General features: G+C 32.0%; 1 protein-coding gene across 1 annotated transcript in view; it reads left to right on the forward strand.

Annotated features, from left to right (window-relative positions):
* The first annotated feature begins 6,204 nt into the window (after nucleotides 1-6,204).
* Nucleotides 6,205-27,954, forward strand: part of LOC118186213 (inhibitor of Bruton tyrosine kinase) — an 89,380-nt gene continuing 67,630 nt past the window's right edge. Inside the window, exons 1-6 of the mRNA XM_035356283.2 lie at nucleotides 6,205-6,518; nucleotides 15,037-15,386; nucleotides 18,896-19,106; nucleotides 22,765-22,861; nucleotides 25,889-26,013; nucleotides 26,124-26,327. Coding sequence (XP_035212174.1) covers nucleotides 15,271-15,386; nucleotides 18,896-19,106; nucleotides 22,765-22,861; nucleotides 25,889-26,013; nucleotides 26,124-26,327 — 753 coding nt within the window. The 5' untranslated portion in view covers nucleotides 6,205-6,518; nucleotides 15,037-15,270. The remainder of the gene's footprint in view (nucleotides 6,519-15,036; nucleotides 15,387-18,895; nucleotides 19,107-22,764; nucleotides 22,862-25,888; nucleotides 26,014-26,123; nucleotides 26,328-27,954) is intronic.

Below are 27,954 nucleotides of genomic sequence, written 5' to 3' on the forward strand. Positions count from 1 at the left end.
AGCAAAAAGTATCCGATCGGCGACAGTCTTCTTCCCCCCCTGCAACGAAAAGCGCATATGCTCTCTCAAATAGACATAATAAACCAAAGATTCCGACCGCTACAGATTTGTTTACAAAATCCGAATGCAGAGAGGAAAATATGAACTGCGTCTTCTGTAATCAATTTCACAAGACTTATGACTGTAGTTTCGTTTCCGGCTTATCATTACAAGAAAAAAGGGACATTTTAAAAAGAAAATGTGCTTGCTATAAATGCCTAAAATTACACCATTTGGCTCAAAACTGCAGAACAAAAATAACTTGTTCTATTTGTAAAAAACAACATGCAACTATTATGTGTAATAAACAAAATCCTTCTGTCGAGGTTTCGGAAATTAAAAAAGACGAACAGATAGAAAATAAAGTACTTTCAAATCAAGCAGGATGTTCAGAAGTATATTTGCAAACTTTAATTGTTCGCATATATGGAAGAGGGAATAACCAATTTGTTCGAGCGATAATTGACACCGGAAGTCAAAACTCATACATAAGCAGGTATGCAGCAGAAAGGTTACAATTAAGAAGCTTAGGTGAACAAAGTGTAACCCACGGACTTTTCGGCGGCATAGAAGTTTCGGAAAAACATAAACGTTATAGAATAAAATTGGGTAGCGTAGATAAACGGTATAATTGCGAAATCAATGTATTGGATGAAAGAAAAATATGTTCTTCGGTCCCTAAAATCAAAAATATACACTGGATTGGGGAACTTAGAAGAAGAGGAATTTACGTCAGTGATGTTTTTGAAAATGGAAATTGCAGATTATTCCAGGAGAACCCCCAAGAGATTAATTTGTTGTTAGGGGCAGATGTTGCTGCAAATTTATTTACAGGTAAAATCGAAGTTCTTCCTTGGGGAAGATTAGTTGCTGTAAGTACAAGACTTGGGTGGACAGTCATGGGGAAAGCGAACACTGACAATTATGAAATAGAAAATTCCTTTTCCACGCTTTCGTTATCTTTACATATTTCTGATGCCACGTTGTCAGAACTGTGGAGGCTTGATGTTATCGGAATAACAGATCCAGTTACAAAAAAGGCTAGATAGGAAAGGGATTTGCAAGCAAAATTGCAATTCGAAAATTCTGTATCTCTAAACGAAGAAGGGCGTTATGAAGTCGCACTTCCGTGGGCGGAGAATCATGTACCACTCTCCACCCACAAGGATTTAGCGTTGAAACGTCTACAATCTACCACCCAGAAACTTTTATCTCAAAATTTATTTTCTTCATACAATGCAGTTTTTAATGACTGGTGTAACTTAGGAGTGATCGAAGAAGTTAAAGAAAATATTGCGGTTGACTATGGACATTATTTACCGCATAGACCGGTGATCAAAGAAAATAGCTCAACACCAATTCGACCGGTGTTTGATGCGTCTGCGAGGAAACAATCGTCTCCTTCTCTAAATCAGTGTTTGGAGTGTGGACCAAATTTGATAGAACTAATTCCATCTCTTTTGTTGAGATTTCGGGAAGGCAAGTTTGCTGCTATAGCAGACATTGAAAAGGCTTTCTTACAGATCAGTGTAAGGCCTCAAGATAGAGACTGGCTTCGGTTTTTCTGGTGGAATGATGTGGAAGAAAGGAAAACGAAAATATTTCGTCATACTAGGGTAGTATTTGGGGTTAAGAGTAGTCCTTTCCTTTTGGCAGCTGTTATAGAATTCCATCTACAAAAGTACATGAAAAATTCTTCATATGATACGGAAATAATAGCTAAACTCTTGCGTAGCTTCTACGTAGATAACGTTGTTGCCAGTTTTGACAAAGAATCCGAGATGATTCAGTTCATCGAAAAATCTCGAGAAATAATGAATGAAGGAAAGTTTAATCTTCGAGGTTGGTTACATAATGGAGATAACCTGAAACAGGAAACTATTTCACCCGTATTGGGTCTGTTATGGAACTGTCAGAAAGATAATTTAACTTTGAATCTGAATTGGCTAGAAGATTTTGAAATGGGTATAATAACGAAGAGAACAATTCTCGCTGTAACACACAAAATATTTGATCCTATTGGTATTGTGAGTCCTGTTCTCTTGTATTCTAAAATATTGTTGCAGAACCTATGGAAAACAGGAATTTCTTGGGATACTGAAGTTGACGAGAGTACAAAACAAAATTTTGTGAATTGGTATAAAAGCCTTTTTCTCTTAAAAGAAATATCCCTCCTACGTTGGATACATTCCAGCAAGGACAATAGGAAGTTCTGCAGCATTCACACATTCTGTGATGCCAGTAGTAATGCGTATGCTGCTGCAGTTTTCTTGAGAACTGTGACGAATTCTGGAGTTGAAATTCATCTGTTGGCATCGAAGTCTAGAGTAGCTCCCGTAAAATCTATTACGATCCCTCGTCTGGAATTGATAGCTGCCACGATAGGTGCCAGACTATGCTCTTCTGTTTTAAATGGTTTGCAATGGCAAAATATGGAAACGCATTTTTGGACGGATTCTACAACAGTTTTGACATGGATTCAAAGGGAAGAGATTGTCTGGGCTGTCTTTGTGGAAAACAGAGTCAGGGAGATTAGGAAACTGACGGATCCAAAAACGTGGAAACATATTGCTGGAACAAAAAATCCAGCTGACCTCCCATCAAGAGGTTGCACCGCTAAACAACTTTTAGTAGTTAGATGGTGGGAGGGCCCCGACTGGCTGAAGAAAAATCAGGAAGAATGGCCTAGACAAAGGGAAATACCGGACATGGAAATAGTGAATTCAGAAAAAAGGAAATCAGTCATTTCTGCACTAAATACGCAAAGGGTAGAACATTTTTTTGAGAAATATTCATCTTACCATAAAATGTTAAGAATAACTGCTTGGATATGCAGATTTATCAACAACTGCAGAAGACCAGATTCTAAACAATCAGGAGAACTCACGGTCCCTGAAATAGAAACTGTAGAAAAGAAAATATGCAAGATAATACAAATAGAAGCATTTGGCAAAGAACTTAAAGTTAGCAACTTTTGTACCTTTTTTGACTCAGATGGCCTTATTCGGTTAAAGACCAAGATTACTAGAAGAGAGGAAGAAGAAAATTTTCTCTGTCCAATTGTATTGCCCTCAAATCATGACTTAGTTCATAGGTTAATTTTAGATTACCATTTGCGACTATCCCACGCTGGTGTGCAATTCGTACTAGCCAATATTCGACAGAAATTCTGGGTCCTGAGAGGAAGAAAAACAGTACGTAAAGTTCTTATGAAGTGTGTTCGCTGTAGAAGATATAGCGCAAAGAATATAGAGACTGTTCCAGCACCTCTTCCTGAAGATCGAGTTCGAGATGCTCTGGTGTTTGAAGTGACCGGAGTCGATGTAGCCGGTCCTCTTTATTTACGAAAAGAAAAAAAGGCATGGATCTTGCTCTTTACTTGCGCGGTCTATCGCGCGATACATCTTGAACTGATAGAAAGTTTATCAACAAATGCGTTCATCTTGGGATTAAGGAGATTTATTGCCAGAAGAGGTCGTCCAAGTATTATTTACAGCGACAATGGCACTAATTTCGTTGGAACTGAAAATCTTTTAAGATCGATAGATTGGAAAGAAATAGAATGTAATTCAACTAGTATGAGAATACAGTGGAAGTTTAATCCCCCAACTGCTTCATGGTGGGGCGGTTGGTGGGAGAGGTTGGTACAAACAGTGAAGAAGATGTTGAGAAATGTTCTCGGCAAGTCCTGTGTCTCTTATGAGGAAATGTTGACTATACTTTGTGATATCGAATCAGTAATCAACTCAAGACCCCTTACGTACCTTTCAGAAGATCCAAATGATCTTACGGCACTAACTCCTTCAATGTTTCTACAAGATGTGCACGACGTCGGAGTGCCTGACTTAGACTACCTGGATACCATTAACCTGACAAAAAGATACAAGTTCTTGCAGAACTTAAGAGAACATTTCCGCAAAAGATTTCGTGATGAATATTTAGCTATCCTAGTGCAAAAACCATCTAAACGATCTACTCGGACTATCAACAAAAATGACTTGGTGTTTGTCGGCAGCGACAACAAGAAGAGAATAGATTGGCCAATAGGTCGTGTTGTAGAACTATATCCTGGGAAAGACAACGAAGTACGTGTTGTCAAAGTGAAAACTGCAACGGGTGAACTCCTAAGACCTGTGAAACGTATTTATCCTCTCGAACTTGATAGACCTAACTTGTTTAGTGACTTCACCATGAACATAAAAAACTCTGCGGATAAGTGTTACAGTGATATGAACTATCAAACTAGATATGGACGTAAAACTGTAAAACCTCTTACATATTTTTAAATTGCTATATTAATTTTTGTTTCTTTTCAGTATTTTAGAAATTTAATTGTCCTAACAGTTGTCAATTGGAACATGTTATCTGGATATGGTATGAATGTAATGCAGAAAATGTTTAGATGTGTAATCCTTCTTTGTAAGTATTAATTTTAGAGCATTAGTTACTTTTCATATTTGTGAAAGTTGTACTTGAATTTTTGTTTGATTATTGATAAATTTTGTTTTGATTTTCCCATCTTATCGAGGTGAAATCAAAAGGTGGGAGGATGTCACATTCTTGCCACTAGGTGGCGGGCATCTCTTCCTTTACTTTTGCTGTAATTAAGTTCCGAGAAGCAGTCGAGATTGGAACCGCTCTGAGGAGCGTAAAGACTCAGAACTAAAAATGTACTGTTTTAAAATAATAATCACGTACCTTGTAAATAGTGTATATTAGCTTTTTATTTCAATAAATAATTAAAAGACAAGATGGCCTGCTAATTGTAATAGAAACTCTTACTGGAAAACGTGATTATTAGAAGCCTGGCGTCGAGAACACTGAAGATGCAGCAGGTAAGGAATTTTACATTAATTTTATTGTAAATAGAAGAACCTGATGCAACATTCAGATTTTATCTTGACTTTCCAAATTATTATTTATTTTTTAATAAATTTCAATATGCTAATGATTTTCATGTTACATTAGTATAAATTCCACAATTAGCACAGGAAAACAAAATCCGCGCTTTATATTAGAAGAGAAATTTCTTTTCCACATTCAAAACATCTACATTGGCGATGTTTGGCGACGGGTACATTAACCCTAGACTAATTTAATTATAGCTATTATTACAGAAATTAGCAGATACTCAGGTTATTGTACACAAGAATTTCACTTTACTTGCACATTATAAACATCAGAGAAGATATAAACTCTAAATGAAGGAGTAATTAACATTATACTTACTAAGCAAAGTTCAGCGCCTGGACCAGGTTTCCAATTGTCTCTTCGGCAATTATTTACCCATATTTTTCTTCTTTCTTCATTTTTAGGAAATTTTACCAATGTATGACCTTTCCGTGAATGATTTGAACAATTAATAGCTGTACATCCGCCCATTTTACACAAAAAAAAAAAAAAAAACACAAAAAATTGTTGCACCGTAACAACACAGCCGCCATTAAATCTCCCACTTGGGAGCGCGAATGCCTGATGATTCAGCCTGGTATATAGGAGCCTTACTTCTTACAGAATAAGCGTTTAACATGTTGGTGTGGGCTTTTTCGTTCCTTAAAAAGTTTCGACTTCCATCAAAGTGTTTGTTCCCCAAGGAAAGTCAGTCGTGCATTCAGAAGTTAGAAGCGATTGCTAAGGCTTATTTATTAAAATAAAATTTATCAGCTGAAATTATGGCTGCAGCCATAATTTCAGCTGATAGCGTGTCAAAGCCCTTTTATTTAGGGCTCATTGGCGTTTCGGTTAGAATTAAGGTTTTCTTATAAACTGAGAACTAGCCGAGCTCAGGTAAACTCCAGCACAATTTAATTATTCAATATTTTTAATTTTCTTTGATTCATACCTTTATCCATCCGATACGTATCTTAATGCGCATACACCCAAAAAAAAAAAAAAAAAAAAAAAAAGTTCGTAACTTTTTTTTTAATACAAATCCATCGCGTATAGAAGTTTTGTAGCTTTGTAGCAGAAGCCATTCCTAATCTCTGACTTGATATATCATAGCTGTTCAGACTATTGCAGTGGATTTAATTCCATATACAACTTTTCTAAAAGTCATTTTCATTAGCCTCTTCGTAAATAGGGATTTTGTAGGGATTTGCTAATATCATTTGCGTATTTAATAATTTAATAGGGAATGTATAAGGATTAAAAGTACTTCAACTCTAACGTGTTTTTGTGATGCAATAGGAGACATTTATCGTTGACAAATTGAAAACATTTTTTTCTCCAAAATATAATCATATTTCAACTCTCTTTAACACTTTTCATTGCAAATTAGCGAGCAGCTGCAGAATTTGCATTCATAGTGTTTGCACTGTAATATACTGACTGATTCGTGCAGAAAACTTGTACGTTTTTCATACGTACTATCGCTGCTGAGAAAAGCTGTGTCAATACTTTTGTAGTTTATAAAAATGTGTTACGAAAATTCTTCTGCCTCTGCTGCTTATGACATCTTTTACTTTTCTTCTTGAATTGTAAGTATTTGCTTCAGTATATCCCTTTCTTATTATTTGTCCGTTCACCTTTTTGATTCAGGTTCAGTCAATTTTTTCTCAATTTAGTTATAATGTCTTGCCCAAGAAATGCTGATGTGGATTTTTCTTAGTTATTGCTACCTCAGTGCATAAAATTATGGGGAAAATAAAGCATTTCATCTATGTGGTCATCTTTAATCTGCCATATGTATGCACCAATTATTGTTTATTATGAAATTCATGAAAATCATGAAATATTCATGAAAATGAAATTCATGAAAATAACAATTAATTTATCTGTGAACATTCCTCAAATTATAAGACTTTGACATAACGTTTTATATTAAAACTAGTGATATATCACCATTAACTGCTTGCAGGTGTCCGTATGATTTTCACTTTTTATTGCCATTTCTAAACTTGATATGTTTTTAGCCCACATATTCATTTTTGAATTATTAGTGTGCTTAGTAATTAGTGAATTCCCCTCCATTGGTAATAGTTGTAAAATAGTGGGAGTTTCATGGAAAATAAATATATTGGACACCAGCTTGGATCAAATTGTAGCTTTTTGAAAAAAGAAGCAATTTAATTATAAACAATCTTCCATTTACAAACATAGCTGTTCATTATTCATGTATTGATGTTTGCCACATTTGTGAAATCTTTACCTTTGAAAGCCTGGTTGATCTTTACAATATGGTAACTGGTAGTTTGGCGACATTTTGGAGGCGATAAAGGTTACTACCTGGGACTTTGGTAATAATGTGAGCAGTACTCAGTTCCGATTACGCATTATTTTGTGTGAGGGAAATGAGAGATCATGGGATATGTCATGTGATATTAATGGACGAATTACGGTTCTCTAATCGGAAAAGAGGGGAAATCAAGAAAAAATCTGGAAATTTTGTATTTCGCTTTATTCTGTGTTGTGTGAAACAGTGTTCGTGAATTTTTAGATCCCATGCCCGTAACTAAAGTGAATTCGAAATGGGTATTTATGTATGTGCTCATTTATATTTTAAGTAGTGTTTTTGAATTTAATTATATTTTAATTAAATGATAGTTATTTTGTGAATTTTATGTTTGTAGGAATTTGGTATACGTTTTAGTTGAAGTAAATGTGCATGGAAATAATTTAAATATCTGACACTAAGTATTTGTAATGGTTGTGGTATGAATTTGTTGGTGACGTGTATAATGTAATAGATGATTTAGAGGTAAAAGTTTTTGGATATTTTATTTATTTTATATGTGGAAATGTTCATATTTGGAAAGGGTAAATACTTTTTCGCGATCAGGTAATTTCATATGTGTTCTTTTTACCGGGTTTAAAGATTGAGAAAATTGTCATGTATTTTCGTAAAATTTTTCTAATTTATGAGAAAAAAGCAGTGTACATGGATATAGTGAAGAGTGTGCACAATGCCATTTTTGTGCAATTCTGGGATGTTTTTTTAAGTAAAAATAAGTCGGCGTGTACATGGTTTAGTTATATTTTAATTAAATGATAGTTATTTTGTGAATTTTATGTTTGTAGGAATTTGGTATACATTTAAGTTGAAGTAAACGTGCATGGAAATAATTTAAATATTTGATACTAAGTATTTGTAATGCTTGCGGTATGAATTTGTTGGTGACGTGTATAATGTAATAGATGATTTAGAGGTAAAAGTTTTTGGATATTTTATTTATTTTATATGTGGAAATGTTCATATTTGGAAAGGGTAAATACTTTTTCGCGATCAGGTAATTTCATATGTGTTCTTTTTACCGGGTTTAAAGATTGAGAAAATTGTCACGTATTTTCGTAAAATTTTTCTAATTTATGAGAAAAAAGCAGTGTACATGGATATAGTGAAGAGTGTGCACAATGCCATTTTTGTGCAATTCTGGGATGTTTTTTTAAGTAAAAATAAGTCGGCGTGTACATGGTTTAGTTATATTTTAATTAAATGATAGTTATTTTGTGAATTTTATGTTTAAGGAATTTGGTACATGTTTAAGTTGAAGTAAACGTGCATGGAAATAATTTAAATATTTGATACTAAGTATTTGTAATGGTTGCAGTATGAATTCGTTGGTGACGTGTATAATGTAATAGATGATTTAGAGGTAAAAGTTTTTGGATATTTTATTTATTTTATATGTGGAAATGTTCATATTTGGAAAGGGTAAATACTTTTTCGCGATCAGGTAATTTCATATATGTTCTTTTTACCGGGTTTAAAGATTGAGAAAATTGTCATGTATTTTCGTGAAATTTTTCTAATTTATGAGAAAAAAGCAGTGTACATGGATATAGTGAAGAGTGTGCGCAATGCCATTTTTGTGCAATTCTGGGATGTTTTTTTATGTAAAAATAAGTCGGCGTGTACACGGTTTATGTGTATGTGTTATTTTGAAAAACGCGTAAGGAGTATGGTATTGTGCACTTTTTCCCAATTTTGCAGTGAATATTTGTCATGATTAAGCAGTTTTGTTAGATAAAATTTCTAGCATAAGTGTAATTCGGCTAGTAGATTGTTGGAAGAAGTGTTCAGTAGATAAAAATAAAAGAAACATGTCTTTACTTCGTGAAGACAAAATGGCGGCGGGAAAAAAAAATAGAGGGTTGCTGTAGGAGAGTTGGTCGCCAAATTTTCGCCAAAAAAACGCCAAGTTACCATAATGTAAAGATCAACCGAAAGCCTTTCTGGAGATGTCACTAACTATAAAATAATTGTTGGTGAGCTATGATAATTTTAACGAACTGCTTACGCTCGCTGTATGTTATAAAAATAAAATGTCAAATTATAATGAATTGTTTTATTTTTTACAGAAATAATAGATACAAATAATATGTAGGTTTAGGGTACCCCTTGGCAAAACTTGCCAATTTTTGCCCCAAAAATCGCCGCTACACAAAGCCAAAATAACGAGACAAACAATTGCACAAACTCAGTATCCATGTGCACATTTACTTATTTTTACTTTAAAAAAAAAAAAAAAAAAAAACTGAATTGCACAAAAATGGCGTTGCGCACTCCTTTGACTTTATCCATGTACACGTCGACCTATTTTCACTTTAAAAAAAATCCCCGAATTGCACAAAAATGGCATTGTGCACTCTTTTAACTTTATACATGTACACGTCGACTTATTTTCACTTTAAAAAAAATCCCAGAATTGCACAAACTTGCTTTGCACACTCTCTTTATTTTATCAATGTACACATCGATATATTTTCACTTACAAAATCAAAGGAGCACCAAATTCTAAAATATAGGCAAACAAAAAATACATAATCTCAATAATATACATTTTAAACCAAACAATAAAATAACATAGAAAAAGGAAAAACATGTTATACATTTAAGCACTACCAAAAGCAAATATTCACTTACAATGATTTTCGAGTTCACTTCGTACACCCAGAGCCCACATAAAAATCAAAATATCAATCATACTCAAATGACTTTTTTCAAATCAGGTACTCTTTCTGATCGAACGCTTCACGTAGTGACCATCTGAACCTTTCTTCCTACAAATCCATCTAAATGGTTTTTACGTTCGACTAGACGCATATCCTTCCTACATACAGGACACTTATAATGGCTACTAAGTAAACCTTCATTTACACACCAGTCAATTAAAGCTCTTTTCCCTCCAAATCGTACAGAAACCTCAAATTAATCTTACTACATTCGGCCATTCTACCGTCTAAAGAATCAAACCAGCACAGACCACAAAAATGCTTACAAAACACCCCGTGATTCAAAATTTCCCAGAATCATGCACCCGATTACATCACAAAGACATGTTTCTTTTCTTTATATTTACTCAACACTTTTTCCAACAATCTACTAGCCGAATTACACTTATGCTAGAAATTTTATGTAATAAAACTGCTTAATCATGACAAATATTAACTGCAAAATTGGGAAAAGTGCACAATCGCAAACTCCTTGCACGTTTTTCAGAATAGCGCATACACATAAACCATTTACATGTCAACTTATTTTTACTTAAAAAAACATCCCAGAAATGCACAAAAATGGCATTGCACACACTCTTAACTTTATCCATCTACACTGCTATTTTCTCATAAATTACAAAAATTTGCACAAAAATACAGGAAAATTTTCTTAATCTTTAAACTCGGTAAAAAGCACATATATGAAATTACCTGATCACGAAAAAGTATATACCCTTTCCAAGGATGAACATTTCCACGTATAAAATAAATAAAATATCCAAAAGCTTTTACCTCTAAATTATCTATTATATTATAAACGTCACCAATGAATTTATACGCAAACATTAAAAATAGTTACAAATACTTAGTATCAAATATTTAAATTATTTCCATACACGTTTACTTCAACTGAAAGGTATACCAAATTCCTACAAACATAAAATTCACAAAATAACTATCATTTAATTAAAATATAACTAAACCATGTACACGTCGACTTATTTTTACTTAAAAAAGCATCCCAGAATTGCACAAAAATGGCTTTGCGCACACTCTTCACTATATCCATGTACAATGCTTTTTTCTCATAAATTAGAAAAATTTCACTAAAATGCATGAAAATACTCAACATATACTACTCAAACGTATTCCAAAATACTACAAACATATAACTCACAAAATCACGATCATTAAATTAAAATATAATTAAATTAAAAAAAACTACTTAAAATATAAATAAGCATATACATTAAATTAATAAAAATTACATTACAATCCTAATTACTTTAAACTAAATCATTGCTAATAACAATTTTCCAATAATACCATATTAATTTATTTACTCCTTACATTTAGAATAGTGCATAAAAATAATATCCTCAAATGATTAAAAATACTAACTTACCTAATCTTCTTCAGAATCTTCATTACGTGGCTCGCACACTTCCCTACAGAAAGAGTTCCAATCGGCTGCAGTACTACTGCTAATTTCTAAATCCGAAATCCAGTAGTCAACTGGCAGTCTATTCACCAAGTAATAAGAAATTAATAAAATTTCATACATACTCAAACTACTTTCAGCAAACCACGTACCCTTCCTTACACTCCGTTTCACAAAATGTCCATTTTCACTAGATTTCTTGCACCGCCATTCAAACTCATCTGTAATATCCTTCCTTTCACACAATCTCAACTTATTATTATTATCAGATAAACGCATTAAAAATTTAGAATTCACTTTACATAGCGCCATGCAATCCAAAAATTAATCAACACTATTTCACACAACACACAATGAAGCTTAATACAAAATAATTTTTCCAAATTTACCCCCTTTTCCGATTAAAGAACTATAATTCGTCCATTTATGTCACATGATATATCTCATGATCTCTCATTTCCCTCACACAAAATAATGCGGAATCGGAACTGAGTACTTCTCACATTATTACCAAAGTCCTAGGTAGTAACCTTTATCGCCTCCAAAATGTTGCCAAACTACCTGTTACCATATTCCAAAGATCAGCCACGATAAATCAAACAGCAACTTCGTCATAATATTCTGTTGTTTTTGTATATTCTGTTTGTTTTTGTTTAATTATGCTTGTATTACTCTTATATTTTCAAAGTAATCAGTGTGAAATTAAATATTAATGGCATGTTATTTTTTAAGATTGAGTAATGATGTTTTAATATGTTTTGTATATTCCAGATGTGTCCAATTAAATTACATAGTGCTGCAGATAAACTTCCAAATATTGCAAAACATATTCTCACTACTATAGCCTATGTATTTTTTTCTCATTTCTGTATTTTTTGGCAGCATTGTTTTATGCTATTGGTTTGCAAAAATTTCCCCATCATTCCACAATAAACAAGTTAATTTGCCCCTCTATAATTCAAACTTGATTAGTTGCTGTTTCAGAAATATCTCTATCAGACTTCTGTAATGGGGCCTCTTTTTTTTTTTTTTTTTTTTTTTTTTTTTCTTCCCCTCATTCATAATAACAAGATACTTGAAGTCAGGATCAGAACATCATCAAACATTATATATTCAAAAGTGACAGCATCATGGTGTGGGCTGGAATTTCAGTGAAATATTGTACCTAGCTACACATGTTTCTGTGATGGATGCAGGATATCAGGATGAAATTCAACACCCTAATGTGAGAAATCAGGATCAACTGATTATTGGTCCTGATTTCTTTTTTATGTATGGTACCTGTCCCCATTGTACCAGCATTGTTAATGAGTGCCTGCAGAGTGAGGGCTTTCCTCATGGAGTGTCTACCCTGTTCCTCGTGATGACACCTAAGAACAATAATTACAAAATATAGAATAATAGACTTCTAAAATGTTATTTAAAAGCTTTAATTTTACTTAAATTATGTTTTAGATTAATTTAAGGTAGTGCATTAACTGCTTATGAATTGGCTTCCAGATTATTTATTTCTTTGCTTACTTTTATTCTGCACACAGTATTGACATATTAGCATTACCAAAGTTAAAATACTGTAACTTAGTTTTATTATAAGTATGGCTTTGAAAATAATTTTCATGAATTGTGCATATTTATATTTTCATTTATGATCTTGAAAATTTATTATTTTCAAACTTGATTTCATATTCTGAGGTTAAATTCTTTCCTTCTGATTTTGAGTTAGAAATTTAAAATGCTGGTTGTCAAAAAATATTACATATATTTTGGGAGAAGATATTTTGGGATTATTATTTAACTGTAAATTTGAAGTAAAATAATATAGTCTTTTTTCATTGAAATTTTCTATTTTTATGTGTATTATTAGAGAGACTGTTTATTAAGCAATAATACTGTCATGAAACTATTAAAAACTCTTATAAACATTTGCATAATATATGCTGTAACTTTTGTTTTCATTGCTAGATATTCATTTTTAATGCAGATTGAAAATTATGTTTTTCACTGCCATCAATGGCTCAAATACTTTACTGACATGAGTGTTTTTAGCAAGAGACTGCAGAGCCGAACAATTACAACTGTTAGAGCTGGCAATGGCTAACCATGTAATATTTATGCAATACCAGAAACAATCATGCAATCTCTCTCTAGTATACAATTTCTTTTAATTGCAGCTGTTGTGAGGTTCAGCTGTCGTGATGGTTTGGTGGTTAGTGATGCTCACTGCTATATTGAAGTGCCTAGGTTCAAATGCTGGAGAGAGATGTTTATCAGGTGCAGAAATAGAATGCTTAGCACCTGGAGACACAGTGGGTGAAACTTTCATGTTCCTTTTTTTTTTTTTTTTTTTGTCAAACTGTGATGGGAACATCAGTTTGTCACTTTCTGGTGTGTGCTCAGGGACAGATGTTATACCAGTGAGTGTCTGTGTAGCAAGTGGACACTTGAAATTCACAACAAGCAAAAATCCTCTTGAGAGGATGGGGTAGAGAAAGGAGTGGGAGACCCCCGGGATGTTCTTCCTCAGAAATCCATCCAGACAGGAAACTTAGCAGTTAGCAAGTCTCAGGTGATAATAATATGCATTCTTGGATGCAAAGGTGGTGGCCTTGCTTCAACCTGTACTTGTTAAGCTGGAACATTTTCATTACAAAAAGGAATTCCATTTACTTTTGAAATTTTTGTGTCTGTTTAAACTGATGCTCATTCTTGTAGCTTAAGCAAATAAACAATTTTACAGTACTGTTGTATATCAGTATTATGGTATATTTAGATAGCTATATAATTTAAAATAATGTTTTTCTTTTTCCCTTTGTTTTTTTTTTTTTTTTTTTTTTTTTTTTGTTGTTGTTGTTTTGGAAATTTTGTAAGCAGCTATCTCATACCATTTAATCAAGTCATAGAATCATTCAAAGCTTTTATACAAATTTAATAATCAATAGTACATCATAATTGATGTTTATCTGGGCTAATGGAGTCATTTTGAACAGCAAGTATTTTTGTACAATCTTTGGGCCTATTTTAAAAATTTAAGTGTAGAAATAAATATGTAATTTTATTTGCCAAAAGCATATTTTACGGTGCATATGCTCATCAGTACTACAATATGCAAAACTTGTGAGCAACTGTATTCAGAAACTTTGCAATGTTTCTTGCACATGTCTTAAATATATCCATGTATAATCATAACTTTAGTTTGGTCTAGGAAGGCCTAAAAAGTTTTAGCTTGGGATTTAATTAATCTTTGCAACATGAGTAGCTGTACTAAAGACCGTATGTTGCAAGGAAGTTTCTGAAGGTGTAGAAATATTAATGAGGGTTATGTAAGAAGTAATCAACATGAATGAAAATAAATTTTCATTCTGAAAGAATAAAATTCATTTCTTTAAAAAAAAAATCTTTTTAGAATAGTGGTTATATGAACTAGCTAGGACGAATGGCATATTTATAATGTTTTTAAAAATTATCTCTCAAGGAAAAAAATAGTATATATGCAAGTTAACCCTTTATTTCTGCAACTAAAATGGTTATATGTTTTTAATGATTGTTTTAGTGGATTTTCCTAAATATCTTATGTATTTATTGTGTATATATAGTACTTATTATTTTATTTTATTTTGCAGGGCTGTTTCCACCATTATGGCTATCTAAACTGCTGTTAGGTACAGCATCCCCGCTATGGGGTGCTGAAATAAATTTTTAAATGATTTTTTTATTTTTTGTTTAAAGAATTATATTAGTTTAGTTACGTTATATTATATGTTTATTTTTGTACATAAACGTACAAAATAAGAGTTGTGTTTAAATACAAAATAATGGTTTGTTAAAAAGAGGTGTTGTGCAGTGGAAAATGAATAATGGAAAACTTTCCTGAAAAGGATTGTACATCAAAATGCCGATCATCTACGCATGCCAAACAGATTTTCAGCTGTATTCCAACATCCACAGCATCTCAGATTAGAGCATATTCAGTGTAAGTGAAATTCTGATTATAGTTTTCAGTATTAATTTTTATTTTTGCATTAAAACATTTGTTGTGTATAAACATGTAAAAAATTATTTGCATCATATTATGTGTCTACAAACCTTTATATCATAATACAGTGTCTCACAAAAATGACTGGACATTATAATTTTTTTGAAGTAATCGGAGAAGAGCTTTGAAATAAAATAGTCTTTAATATTTTTCCTTTGAATACGCGTTATCTTAGCTCCCTTTTTGCACTAAATAAATTTGAAAAAATGAAATAGTAAATTTAAAAAGTAACGTTTCAGGCTGAAATGAGGAAAATATATATATATATCACAAAATTAATCAGACATTTTCAGAATGTCTAATTAAAAATTGTCTTCAGTAAAAAGAAAACGAATTTTTATGGAATTAATTTGAGTAAAGAAGCTAGGCAGCAATTTAAAGATTGTTTGCTGTTGTAATTTCAATCTTCTTATCAGAGAATATTCCGTTATTTTAATCCTTTCTTACTCTGGCTCCCTCATGAAGGGAAACATCGTTAGAAACCCAGGGATTAGTTATTGATTTGCATCAAAACAAATCTATTGGAAAAATTGCTAATTTACTTAATTTAAGTAATTATACAGTTTTTGATTTTATTAAGCATTATAAGAAACATAATTATATTCAAAATAAAAGAACTGGAATACCATCTAAGTTATCTAATGGAATGAAACATTTTATTCTAAGGTATATTAAAAGGAATCCAAGACTGAATGCTTCTAAACTTGTTGTGGACTTATGTGACTTACACGGAACATTTGTAAATCCAGAAATTGTAAGAAGAGTAATGTGATCTGCAGGATATCATAGGCGAGTTGCAAGAAAAAAAAATTTATGTTGGTAGAAACAATCGAAAACTCTCTTTCACAAAATCAATGAATCAAAAGATACTCGATTACTGGGAAAATGTGTTGTTTGTTTATGATAGCAAATTTAACATCTTCGGCTCATATGGTCGAGTGCTGTTGTGGAGAAAACCCAATGAAGAATTTCGCAAGCAAAACTTAATAACAAGCGTTAGATAACACCGAATAGGAGCTATGGTATAGTGATCTATGGCATATTCTGGAGTTGATAATATAGAGTTTATACGTGGTATCATGGGTCAGTATAAGTACCTTGACATCTTGAAGCAAAATTTGGCATTGTCAAACAAAAATTTAATATACAAAATAGTTTTAAATTCTACCAGGACAATGATCCAAAGCATACTGCACCCAATATTAGACTCTGGCTGTTATATAAGTGTCTTGAAGTAATTAAAGCACTACCCCAATTTCCTAATCTTAATCATATTGAACATATTTGGCAGGGACTAGAATAAAAAATTTGAAAACAGAGCATATCTTCGTGGCAACAACTGAAAGCAGTGAATCAAAGGAAGTTGCATAAAATAAGTCCAGAAATAAAAAAAAAAAAAACTTTTAAAGCCAAAGCCTAAAGGGTTAAATGAAGTGATCAAGTATAAAGCTAATCCCACAAAGTATTAAGGAGCAAAAATAATGAAGTATTTGTCATTTTGGGCTGTTCCTAAAAGCATGTGATTATTTTTGTGAGAATGTTTCTCCTCATTAAATACACAATATTGATTTTTGAATTTAATTTTTTTGAAAATGTATTTACTGTAAATCATTTAAAATTAAATTTGCTCAATTTTAATTATTATGTATGTATACTTCATTGTTTAATTTCATGTTAATTAATATCAAGATGTATTTTAAAAATACTTCATTCTGTGAATTACATTGCCAGGCTGAGCATAAGCACAATAAAGTACAAAGTCTGAGATCCGGTCATCCAATATCCGGAATGACCTCAAAGCCACCACCAACTTTTTAAAATTTTTTTGGTATGCTTTACATGTTTGATTAATGCATGGTATACTTTGGGCATTTGATCTCCCCCCCCCCTCCACCCATAACAAAATGTGGAGAGTCCCGATTCTTAATTTCACTTCAGCACTAAATAAAATATCTCGTTTTTGAGAAAGTCACTTTAGCATAAATTTGTATGATCAATAATTCGGCTCCATTGCTGCATATCTGCTTGGCATACATCTCAAATCGAAACATTCTGCATACGTATAACATAGATTTTACACCTATTACTATTTTATATCCCTGATGCCAACCTGGCGAATCATTATTTATTATATTTTACTTTTATCACCGCATGTTTATCAACACATGGCAACTTGAGTAATGACTTATGTAGCAATGTCTAAACAATTTTTTTATGTTAGTAATTGAATTATAAAGAGTATGGTAACCTTTTATGTTGACATTATGCTTGCTATTATGATTTAAGTTAAATGCTCTAAGAAATGCTGACAAGGAAAAATTTAACAAAAATTTCTTTCCATATGCTAAAAATAGATTTTGTTAATGATACTCGTAGGCCAAAAGATTACATTTAGTGCTATTTGAATTAAGAATAACTTATTTGTTATTCACTTAAACCCAGAACCAGAGCCAGGGCTCATATGGCCACACCAGGCGGCAGAATTTAGGGAAGGTACTTTGTAGCATAATTTAGGACTCGCAGAGAATGCATATAAGATATCTAGCACTGACCCTCAATAAGTATATGTGGGTATTTATTCAGGATTCAGGTAACATGTGCAAGAAATAGACATAAGTATGATAAATAACTAAACGAATAAAATTCAGGCTTAATTTTCTCAGTATATGATAAAAGCAAGATAAAATTTAGCAGAGCAACTTGTCGGTAGTCACCAATCTCATGATACCTAGCTCAATTTTATGATCATAGCAGCGAATTTTAAAGGTTTTTGGATATCGCAAACCAAAGGTGAAGTTTTCCAATTAATGGATTTTGTAAAGAAATGTGAAGAAGCGGTAGTAAATGAAGATGATATAAAAGAAGTTTTTCATTGTGATGGCAATGCTCCTCAATGATCAATCAATTAATGGAGGGCAAAATCTGTAGTATGGTTCTAGATCAAGAAAATACGACTACTGTCAGTGAAGAAAGTGACACAGAGGCTACTGAAAACAAAAAATTTCGATTGACAAGTTAGTCAGAATTCTCGACGCAGCAATTACAGGGCTTCAACAATGTAACTCAACAAGAAATTATGTCTGTCTACAGAATTAAAGAGAAAGTATTAGCACAAAAAGATGAAGCAACTTAAACAACTTACATGAAAAGTAACGTTTATTAAAGTAAATAAATAAATATTAAACTTTTTTTTTTAATTTGTTATCCTTTAAATCATAAATGTTTCATTATTTCATAAACCATAATTTCATATTTTTAATTTTATAACTTCTACATACCATCTTACTAGATTTAAACTGATGATCCAATATCCGGAATTGCTGAAGTCCCAAAGAGTCCTGATCTCTGACTTTATACTGTATTTGTTTGCATGTTTGTTAGTGTAACATCTAAAACGAGTTATGAATATCATGCAGAAAATTAATTTAAATGTGTTTAATTTCTAGATGGCTTTGTCATAATTTTCCAGTGATCACAGATGATCTGGGTAGAAATCTTTTGCATATTGCTGCAGCATGTGGGAAGTGGGAGATTGTGGAATGGTTGCTGAAATATTGCCATGTGGAAATTGATGCTAAAGATTATGAATCTGGATGGACTGCTCTTCATCGAAGCATTTTTTATGGACAACTTGCTTCTCTTAGAATCCTATGCATGGTATGCTGATAAATATTACAGTTTTAACTATTATATTATGCTTTACTTATTTGTAATCTTTTTACAATTTAGACGTATAATTTTAGTTAGAATGAAGTTTCCTATTAAATGTACTTAATGTCATGAATCTAAAACTGGAATTTATGTGCACGTAAATATTATTAAATTTTTAAATCAAGCTATTAGAATTTTAACACTTAAATCAAAGAGATTTTACACTAATTATGTTTATTTGAAAACCAAATTAAAATTTGATTTGCTGTGTTTATTTGTAAATAATGAGCCATTAATTTCTTGGGTGCGTTCTTTATGATTACAAATTATCTCTTATTGCATGCCTTTGTGGTTGCTTTTTAACTTTTTTTTTTGGCCTATTTGAATTTTTTCATGTTCTGAGATAGCACAGCATAGATTGCATTCCTGATTTACTGTTATTATTAGTTTCTCTTTTCAAGTTTCTTCATGTTCTTTACTGCATATGCAGCCTTTCTTTCAAATTGAAATTTTGTTTGTGTTTTTCCTGCAAATTTTCTCACTTTAAGTTTTTAAGTGTATTTTGCATTACTTTAATATTATTCTGCTTCAGATTAATCTATTTGTAATTTATTTTTTGAAATTTTGACTTTTTTGGCAGGGTTACTTGCATTTGGGGGGGGGGGTTATAACCACTTTAGTTAAAATTGCCAGGTTATCAGAATGCACCAAACTGTAGCAACCTTATGCTTAGGCATTCTTTGATTTTTAACAAGCAGTGTTGTGATTTTTCAAATGTTTCTTTTTGTTGTATTCTCATTTTCAATAGTTGTTGTGTGACGATTGTGAAATTTTTTGTTTTGGACTCAATTTAAATTTTTTTTTTTTTTAACCTTCCGTTTGGCAATTTTACAAGAGCATGCACACGTCATATTTTTTATGACATCTGTTATTTTACCATTTTGGGCACGAAAAACGACAGAAATGAGTGAATATTGATAATAAATTTGTTAAGAAATAAAATATTAATCTTATTATTGCAAAATACAAATGATATGGCATTCAAATATAAGTAAAAGTTCTTATGTTAGTGGGATGGAAATGCAATGCAAAACTGAATTTGTCGTAAATTTTGAGCATATGCGAGTGCTGGAAGGTTAATAAGAGAAAGTGGTAAAAGTTTATACCAAAGGTAACAACAGTTACTTTGAAATTTCCACTAGAAGAAAGTAAAAGCTTACTTATAAGTAAGTTTATGGATTGATAAATACATAATTAAAATATAGACTAGGTATGTAATAATATGTGTGCATGTAATAAATGTTTTACAATTAGAAGTCATCACTTTTTTTCTTGTACGAGGCGTATTCGGAAACTAAGTACCGTTTTGAAAAAAAAAAGTAGTAAAACAATTTTTTCGAATCCAATTTTATTTTTACATGAAAATACATGTCTTAAATTATTTTTCAACATAGTTTCCGCGAATGATCAAACGCTTGTCATAGCGGGTGACCAGTTTTTGTATACCATCGTCAAAGAAACTTCCCGCCAGTTTCGATAACCACAACTCCACAGCATTTTTCGTGTCATCGTCAGATCCAAAGGTGCTTGCCACCAAGCTCGCGCTTCATGTGCAGGAACAAGTGATAGTCGGACGGCGCCAAGTTCGGGCTGTACGGCGGGTGATCGAACTGCTCCCAATGAAACTGTCGAATTAACGATTGAGTTACACCAGCAGTATGGGGCCGAGCATTGTCATGGAGCAACACAATTCCTTTACTGAGCATTCCTCTTCGTTTGTTTTGAATGGCATGCCTTAGTTTTGTTAAAGCGTCACAATATCGTGCCGCATTAATGGCTTCACCTGTGGGAAGAAATTCAGTAAGCAAAACGCCTTTCCTATCCCAGAAGACAGTGCACATGATTTTTTGTGATGACATTGTCACTTTGAACTTTTGTTTTTTCGGAGAATGAGTGTGTCTCCACTCCATCGATTATTGTTTCGATTCTGGTGTGAAATGACACACCTAAGTTTCATCACCTGTCACAATTTAGTTTAAAAAGTTTTCTCCCTCATCACCGTACCGCGTGAGAAATGTCAAGGCACTACCAAGTCGCTTTGTTTTGTGAACATCAGTGAGCATTTTTGGAACCCATCGGGAACACAGTTTGCGATTCAGACACAATTTCAAAAAAACAGTACGTGAAATTTGTGGAAATGCCTCTGAAAGAGTTGTCATTGTGAAGCGTCTGTTCTCATGAATTGCTTCATCAACTTTCCTTACCAAATCATTGGTGACAACAGAAGGCCGACCACTCCGAGCCTCGGCGTGGACATTTGTTCGACCTGCATTAAACATTCTTACCCACTTTCTCACCATTCCATCACTTATCGCGTATTCACCGTAAACTTCTGTCACTTGACGATAAATTTCGGCCGGTTTAACATTCCTCGCGTTCAAAAATGTAATCGGCACGAATCTCACAGTCAGCGGGAGAACTAATTGTCTTAAACATTTTGAATGTGCACAGCAAACTGAAAACACAACATAGAGCAGCCAAAATGGCGACAATTGAAAGTCAGTGAACAAGAAAGACTAGTGCGCATACGCGGGACGCCTACCACAGTGCTGCGACGGCGCTAGAATGAAACGGTACTTAGTTTCCAAATACGCTACGTATAAAAAATTTTAGGCTATGGCTATACTGATGCTTAAGTGTCCTTTTGTTGTTCTTTCTTTCTTACTAGTTGCTTTCTTAAAATTCATTGTCTTCTTTATATCATAAAAACAATGATCTTGCATCATAATAATATATCTGGATTTGACATCTGTATGTCGAAATTTGGTCAAAGTGGCTTTATACTGTCCACTTTGCTACCACTTGAAGCTCAGATGCTAGAGTTAATTGTTCTGTCATCTAAACAGAGATGGGATTGGTGCAAGTTGTTAATTGAATGTGAATTATAATGTTGGGTGTGGAGAACAAAGCTGATGAACAAAAATGAAGCTTCTATTAATGAAATAAATTTTAATGTTTATAGTAGCAAAACAGTGAAAGACAAACTGCTAAAACCATTTGCTGCAGTGGAGGTGAAAGACTATAAGCATCAAAGCAAATACAGTAATTATATATCCTAAAACATAAGAAAAAGGATAGGCTTCAGTTGGCTGGTGTCTTTGCTTAGATTGAAAGCACCTTTCGGTGGTCAGTGCAAATTATGCTCCAGATCCAAAGATAATTGAACATTCTATGAGTTGTGAATGTGATAAATTTATGTTCAAAGAATATAATACAAATAAATATATTTTTTTTATTATAATAAAACCTGGAATAAATGATTTTAATGATATATTTTTGCTTTATTGGATAGAGAAGTAGAACTTAATTTATAATATCCATTTTACCCAGTCCCATATCATTATGAGATATTACCTTCAAAAGCTTTGAAGCATTCATGTTAAGTGATTGTGTAATTTTTTTAATTACAATGGAAATGATTTTTTGGTTTTATGTGGAGACATAGAATAGTTGCCCTAACTATAAGCCAAAGTCGCAGAAAATAATTGAATAACAATATAAAATGTATGAAATATGTAAATATCTTTTTCCCAAAAAATATAAACAAAAATGTTTCATTACTGCAATATTGAAAAAAATTAAGAATGGGTTTCTTTTGTTGTAGCATGGAGCCAGTCTGAAGTTATATGATCATGAAGGTTTGTCTCCACTAGATATTGCCCTCAAAGACCGTTTGCCATATCTGGAATACCATCCTTCAAGTATGTTTGTATTTTTATTATTATTTTTTTAGAAATCAGCAACATGCTTCTTAAAATTATTTATATTTCTTGATGTTAAAGTGCATTTTATTGTGTGAAAATATTTACTTTTTTACTCTAGTCATTCTTAAAATATCTGAAAGTGTGTATGATGGAAGGTAATCATCATAACTGCATATTTTTCTGAAATTTTTTATTAATTTTTTTTTATTGCAGATAGTTGGAAGTCGTACTGTATTGTGAGAAAATGTTTATTTATTTCAGTTTAGTTTGTTTTTTCTCTGACATTTTAAAAGATAATTTCTAAAAGTAATTTTATTTGAAATACTAATAAATGTACAATAAGAAGCAAAGTATTCACTCTGTAATAAACATACAGACCCTGTCATGCCCACCAGCAGCCAAGAGGTAAAATCACTGATCACTGGTAGTTTGGTCTGAGGCTCGAATCTTGTGAATGGGTTGGCTGCATGGTCGTTTTTGTGGTTTCCCATGCGTAATGTCTATACAAGTCAGTGTCCTTTAGAAAGTCCTTCACAAAGGCATCCATCCCCTTAGGCAGATAGTCCTCGAGGCTTTGCCATAATTACATAAACCACACAAACCAAACATGCTCTGTATATTAGACCTTCCCTATAATTTACATGATCATGTATTTTTAAATATGAATGAATATTTTTGATAATATATTTGAAACAGATTTGCAGTTAGATTTTTATCATATTAATTAATATAGTTATATGTTTTGTTTTGTTTTTTTCCTCTGTTATAGCTTCATACTGCCACATGTTTATGACAATACAAAACTATGGAAACTTTAGAATAAAATAAATATTTATTCACATAAAAAAATATGTTCATGAAATTACTGTTTTGGCAAAAGTATTTAAGTGCACTATTGGAATATTATTCCATAACTTATTCTAAAATTTGAATGCTTAAGAGTAGTAATTTAATTACCTTCTGTTCTTAAGTATGTGTATGTCACCTTATGCATCTCCTTATGTTTGTCACCTTACCTATCTACTGCACCTTATGTTCTACGTATCATGCATCCTGGCATCTGCCAATATTTGTATCTGCTGCATATTATAACATATATTCCTCATAATCCTGTATCATGCATCTTATTTCGCACTTTCTACCATGTATCCTGGCACTTATATCACTCTGCACCGCGTATCATGTATCTTGGCATCTGCATATATCTGTATCCACAGCTTCTTGTATCATATATCTCACAACGTCCTGTAACTTGTAACTTATTCTGCACCTATATATCGTATATTCATAAGTATGTGTATGTCACCCAATGTGTGTCAACTTAGATATTCTTATGGATGTCTCCTTTTACATCTCATGTTCCTATGTAGCATGTATTTAGGCATCTGAATATATATGTATCTTCTGCACAATCTATCTGTAGCCACCGTATGTTCGTATGCATCATGTATCTAGGCAATAGATAAAGGTGGGCATGGCGCTATACTGATTAACTGTATTGGTAGAGGGTTGGTGCTCACGTCCTCCATCGCATGTTGAGATGAAGCTCACTGCCTTCCACTTCTCGAGAGAGATTTTTTTACTTCTCGTAAATAGTCCTTCTTGTGCTTTTTTATTATTTTTTTTAAGTTTTTTAATATTGTCAATTAAAGTTTTGGAATAATTTGAATAGCACTTCGAAAATTATTTCTCATAGTAAGCTCTTTTTTTTTTTTTACATATATTTTCATGTAAAGTAAAGGGAAAAGATTATTAAATACTAATTTTAATGTATATAACAGCTTAAATAATAAGATGTTTTTTTTGGGGGGGTTAAGTTAGATTTGGCTCAAAACCACTGTCCTGTGGGACAATTCCTTTCAGTTACCCTCAGTCTTGAGGGATCATCTTAAACGAAAGCATGCCATCTCAAAAGGATTAAAAATTAATATTCTTAAGAACTGCATGTGTTGCTTTTAAATAGCTTATTTTTAATCAATAAAAAATTCAGTTTGAAAGATAAATACCTTTCTTTTTTTTTTTTTTTTTTTTTTTCCTTGGCAAGAAACTTGAGTAAAAAGTGAAACAAATTTAAGTGGATGACACAAAATCAAGACTGATAGCCCTTTTACACTTAAAAAAAATAAAATAAATTAAAAAAATATGATTAAATTTTTAAAAAAGTTGTATCAGGAAAGAAGCCAAACCAAACTGGGGATTCCTGTTGGCAAGGAAATATGCTGGAACACAAAAAGTTTACCAAGTATGCCTTTAACAGAAAAGGAGTAGTAAATTTTCCAATTAATAGAGTATTTGAAGGAATATAAATAAATGAAGTCTTCATTGCAATGGCAAAATCAGAATTGTCAATCTGTTAATAGACAGCAAAATCTGTGGTATGATTTTAAACTCAGAAAATATTTACATCAATATTGAAGGAAGGGAAAAAGTAGCTGTTGAGAATGAAACAATATCAGCTGACTGTTTAGGGGGAATTATTGACACATCAATTACGGAACTTGCGAATTTTGTAATTGAACAAGGATTTATGTCTCTTTAAAATTAAAGAGAAAGTGTAAGCAAAAAATGAAATTGGTTAAACAAGTATGTTGAAAGAAATATTTAATAAAACACAATAAACATTAAATTGAGCCTTTTTAAAAAAATTTTGGTTTCCTTGTAGTCATAAAAGTATTTCATTATTTTAAAAACAACCATTTCGTATTCTTAATTTTATAATTCTATGAGTATAAGACTTTCTAGGTCTTGCTAGATTTAAATTAATGATCTAAGATCTAGAAATTTCCAGAATCGCTAGAATGCCTAATGAAGTCCCAATGATTTTGGATCTGAGTCTTTGTGCTGTATTACTTTTTAGAATTTTTAATTTATTTTATAATAATTTAATAAATTTGATTCTAAATAATTTTTCACACAAAAGAAAAATTTCTGTTTTTTTTTTTTTTTTTTTTTTCTGGGGATAATGGGTATTTGAAATGATCATTTATGAAAATATTCAATGTACAAATATTTAAAAAATTCTAGATCCATCTGAAGTCTATGTCTGGGGTTCAAATTTTAACTATAACCTTGGGCTTGGAAATTTACAGAGCCGAGAAATTCCAGAAGTATTGGAGGTTTTTCGTAAAGATTTCATATCTATTAAACAGGTAATTATAAAATGTTATTATCTCACATTTCAATAAGGTGCCAATATGCAAAAGTTTAGCATGTAGTATATTTAATGTTTTTATTTTTCACTTTGCATAAAAATTTTCAGGTTCAGATATGTAAATTTCATAGCGTGTTCTTATCTGTGAATGGTAATGTGTATACTTGTGGGTATGGTCATGGAGGACGATTAGGTCAGGACAATGAAGATATATCCCTTGTTCCTTCTCTTGTGAAAGGAATTGGCTCACATCCTTGTGTGCAGGTAGCTGCTGGCCAAGACCATTTGCTGCTATTGTTGGAAGGTGGACAGGTGGGATTTGTTTTTTAATTAATTTAAAAAAAAATTTCTTTCTTTATTGCACTTAAAAATGAGTATATTTCCTATTGTTATGGTTTCCATTGTTTAAATGATATCAAGATTATCATGCAGTTTTAATAAAGAAAAATTTAAGAACTTATATACCAAGTATGTTTACTTCTTGTGTGCAGTTTGCAGCTGCCATATTGCCACAACTGCTTTTATGTAGCATCAAAGGCATTTGCTCGCTCCCAGACTCCCAGGACCATGCAACCCCGAAATTTACAACTATAAACCTGTTAGTAAACTGCAGCAAAGCAAAACCCTACTCAAAGTTTTTCTTGTGATAGGTATTCTGTTAGTGACCATGATTTAGGCTGTTTGTCATTTGGTAATGGCTTGCAACAAACGTTGTCACCATTTAAATAATGGGGGGCATAATAATAAATCAAAAAAATATAAAAACATATAACATCAGTTTGTGCGAGTCAGTGATCTGTGCATATATTTTCCAAACTAGCATTTTGCCAGTTTTCTCCACCTTATTTCAAAGTAAAGCATTAATTTTTGCAGTAATTATAATTGGTAATATAAAATGATACCAACTGAAAAGTGCTATAACTTATTATTTTAGTCCATTCAAGCAAATATAAGTTGGATTTTCACATGCCATCATATTTGTCTTCATAAGTTTTCAAAATCAAATAAAATGGAAACTAAGGTAAAATATTTTTGTACTCTTCTGTTATCAGAAAGTGATTCAGAAATGTAAGCATATGTCGTATGTTCATATATGTGTGTGTGTGTATATATATATATATATATATATATATATATATATATACATGTACACAAACATGCATACATTTCTGAATCCGATCTCAATAACAGAAGAGTACCAATATTTTATAAGAACAAGGTAATCTTTTATCGATTTTACGTTAAATTTTACCTTTTAAATACCTTTATAATGTACTATATAAACTATTAAAATTATTACCAGCTTATGAAAGATTAACTAAAATTATTTGATTTCATAGAGTCTGATGATGTGCACTCACCTGATCTAATTGTTGCTAATCAATTCATTTGTAAAAGTATGCTTCTCCTTGTTGAATTTTCTTCAAAATTATGTATTCCTGGAGTGGGATATAACCCTAGCACTGATGTTATTGTTTTTTTTATTTCCTATTACATAAGTGCATTTAGATGTATTGAAATATTATTATACTTGTAGTTCGGTGTTTTATGAATCTGGGATTTGTACAATTATCTTAGTTTAAAATAAGAGAACACTGTTTCTTTTTATCCTTTACTCTGATATTCAAGTACTAACTCATAGTAGATGATACTTATTGTAGTCATGTAAACCATTCTGTTTTGCCATTTTAGAATTTTTAGTGTGATATTCAAGTAGTAATTCCTACCATTTAATATTAGGCTTGTTATGTACTTATTTCATTAGCAGAGCTTTGGTCTGATATTTAAATATAGGGAAAAGAGCATTCAGATTATAAAAACATAACTAAAAGTTATTGAACATACTGAAATTATTTAAATCTTAAAATGCAAAGTGTGATGCTTCTTTGGCGAAATGAAGCAACTCCAATGATGAAACACAGCAATAACTTTTATTTAA

Source organism: Stegodyphus dumicola, chromosome 3, assembly GCF_044657685.1.
Source record: "Stegodyphus dumicola isolate Sdum_Otavi_A_Nest chromosome 3, ASM4465768v1".
NCBI lineage: Eukaryota > Metazoa > Arthropoda > Arachnida > Araneae > Eresidae > Stegodyphus > Stegodyphus dumicola.